The 1,989-nt window shown below is 39.4% G+C and overlaps 1 protein-coding gene across 2 annotated transcripts in view; it reads right to left on the bottom strand.

Moving 5' to 3' along the window:
• Positions 1-617: 617 nt before the first annotated feature.
• DPY30 (dpy-30, histone methyltransferase complex regulatory subunit) overlaps positions 618-1,989 on the bottom strand; it is a 2,568-nt gene continuing 1,196 nt past the window's right edge. The window contains exon 4 of one of the 2 annotated variants that reach the window (XM_019527635.1): positions 618-913. In XM_019527635.1, the coding sequence (XP_019383180.1) occupies positions 841-913 (73 nt within the window). In that variant the 3' untranslated portion in view covers positions 618-840. Of the gene's footprint in view, positions 914-1,503; positions 1,671-1,989 lie in introns of those variants that run through there. The other variant, XM_019527636.1, reaches the window with a different exon arrangement.

Here is a 1,989-nt window from a genome sequence, read left to right as displayed (position 1 = left end):
GGGTGAGCAGCAGCAACATTAACACTCTGGGTTCCAGAGCCATGCCCTGTAGCTGAAGTGCAGTTCCACCCTGAGTGCTGACTTGGTTGGGTACAAGGCAGAACATTGCTAGCTTCTGAATGTGCTGCATTATTTAGATTTCCATATTAGTTTTGCTCCACATTCAAGAAAATAATACATTTTTTCCAACTTGTATGGCTCTGAGAAGTTGCTGTGGCTGTAGTACCTGTAGGGAATAATATTGCCACAGCTCATGGTCTGGATCCACGGGAAGCCCCACAGTCCACTGTTGCAAGCCTGTAGTCTGATTGTAGCAAGTCATCTTTTGTGCCTTAAAAAAAAATCCATTTCTTTAACGCAAATTCTAATAGTGTGATGTTATGCAGATGGCTCTTGGGAGTTGCTGCCTTTACTAAACCAATGAATACTGAGTTCTAGACTACCAGTATAAAGTATCTGGCTTTTCAAGAATGTAGAATGTCTGAAACCAGAAAGAGATACTATACAACCATAACTCCAACTGTAATAAGCTTCTTACCATTACTGTCATCTTATCATTGGTTTTATGCATGCAGATGAAATATCCCATTAGAATTATTCAAGCTTTCATCCATCTGTACAGTTGTAATACTTTATTCTGAAATCAGGTAATATCTAGTGTAAGACAAATGAGCAAATGAAATGTAAAATGTACTTTATTAAATAACTCAGGAAAAGGTAAGGGAAACTGTGAGATTATGAAAAACAATATTTGCATTTCCATAGAATTTTTATAACAGAGTGAATCAGTAAATAAGTATGTAAGTCTAGCAGCCAAAATATCCTCCCTTTCCCATGGAATTAATTTCGGTCCTCAAACTGTGCCTTGTTTTTTAAAAGATATGCTGCTAGAAATTCAATCGGATTTGGTGGTCTGTAAGAGGGGAAAACAAGAAGAGAAAAAGGAAAGAGTAACCTTTTATTATATGAAAGAATACCTGAAAAAACAAGAATCTTCACCAAAACAGATTTAATTATAAAAGCATTAAATTAAGAATTTGTTTTCATGCTCTTACATAAGCTCTAGACAGAAACTAGAAAAACTTTTACTCAAACTTTCTATCACTGAAACCATATATTGGCGTCTTATAGTTCAGGGTTAAATAAGGTAAGAGAAAAAACCTATAGTCTGTCAGTCTAAGCTTTGGAAGGGAAGGAGACCACGGTGGAAGTAGAGAGATGTAGTACCCCCACTTGATAAGTCTGCATTCGTGCCATCTCAGTATCTTCTGCCAAATATTTCTAACCAACACACAGGAAGTTGAAATTCTTGGATAAAAAGCACTGTAACATGCAAACAGTTAAGTCTCACTAGGTAAGTACTGCAGATTTTCTTTTTTCAGTCAAACTTACATGGATCATAAATCCTGGGAATCCAGCTTCTAACAGCTAGGAGAAAAACTGTCACAGTTCATGGAAGCATCTAAAATATTTTAATTACGGTCTACAACAGTGGATCCCAATCTTGGTGTTGCGACCCCATTTGACGGCAGCCCTGTTCCTCAGCACTGACTGGAGGAGGCCTCAGGGCAGAGGGAGTGAGGGAGAAAGGATGATGGGACGACTGCCATCTTGACTGTTAGCTGCCCATTGTGCCACCATACCCCTTGATGCCGATACGTAGAGAAGCCCTAGCAGGAGAAGAGGGGGTAGACGCCATCTTGTCTGGGGCCCTTCATGCTGCCCTGCCAGCCAGCGCCTTCCCCTCCTGGCAGTGAGGACCACTGGCTCCCACTGGAGAGCCAGAATTACATTTTTATTAAGGGTTTTTTTTGTTGATTTTGTGGGCAATGCTGGATTTCATGAAATCAAACCAATTAGGTCCCTAGATATCAGACTACTAGATCCTATCACCCTACACGTAACACACCAAGGAATAAGTTCTGCCCATTCAACAGACTAAACAGATACATATATACACACACACACTTTTTTTTTTTTTTTTTTTTT

Source organism: Gavialis gangeticus, unplaced genomic scaffold, assembly GCF_001723915.1.
Source record: "Gavialis gangeticus isolate Ggan-Ray unplaced genomic scaffold, GavGan_comp1, whole genome shotgun sequence".
Classification (NCBI taxonomy): Eukaryota; Metazoa; Chordata; order Crocodylia; family Gavialidae; genus Gavialis; species Gavialis gangeticus.
Note: the sequence above shows the minus strand (reverse complement) of the source record. Positions and strands in the feature narration are given on the sequence as shown.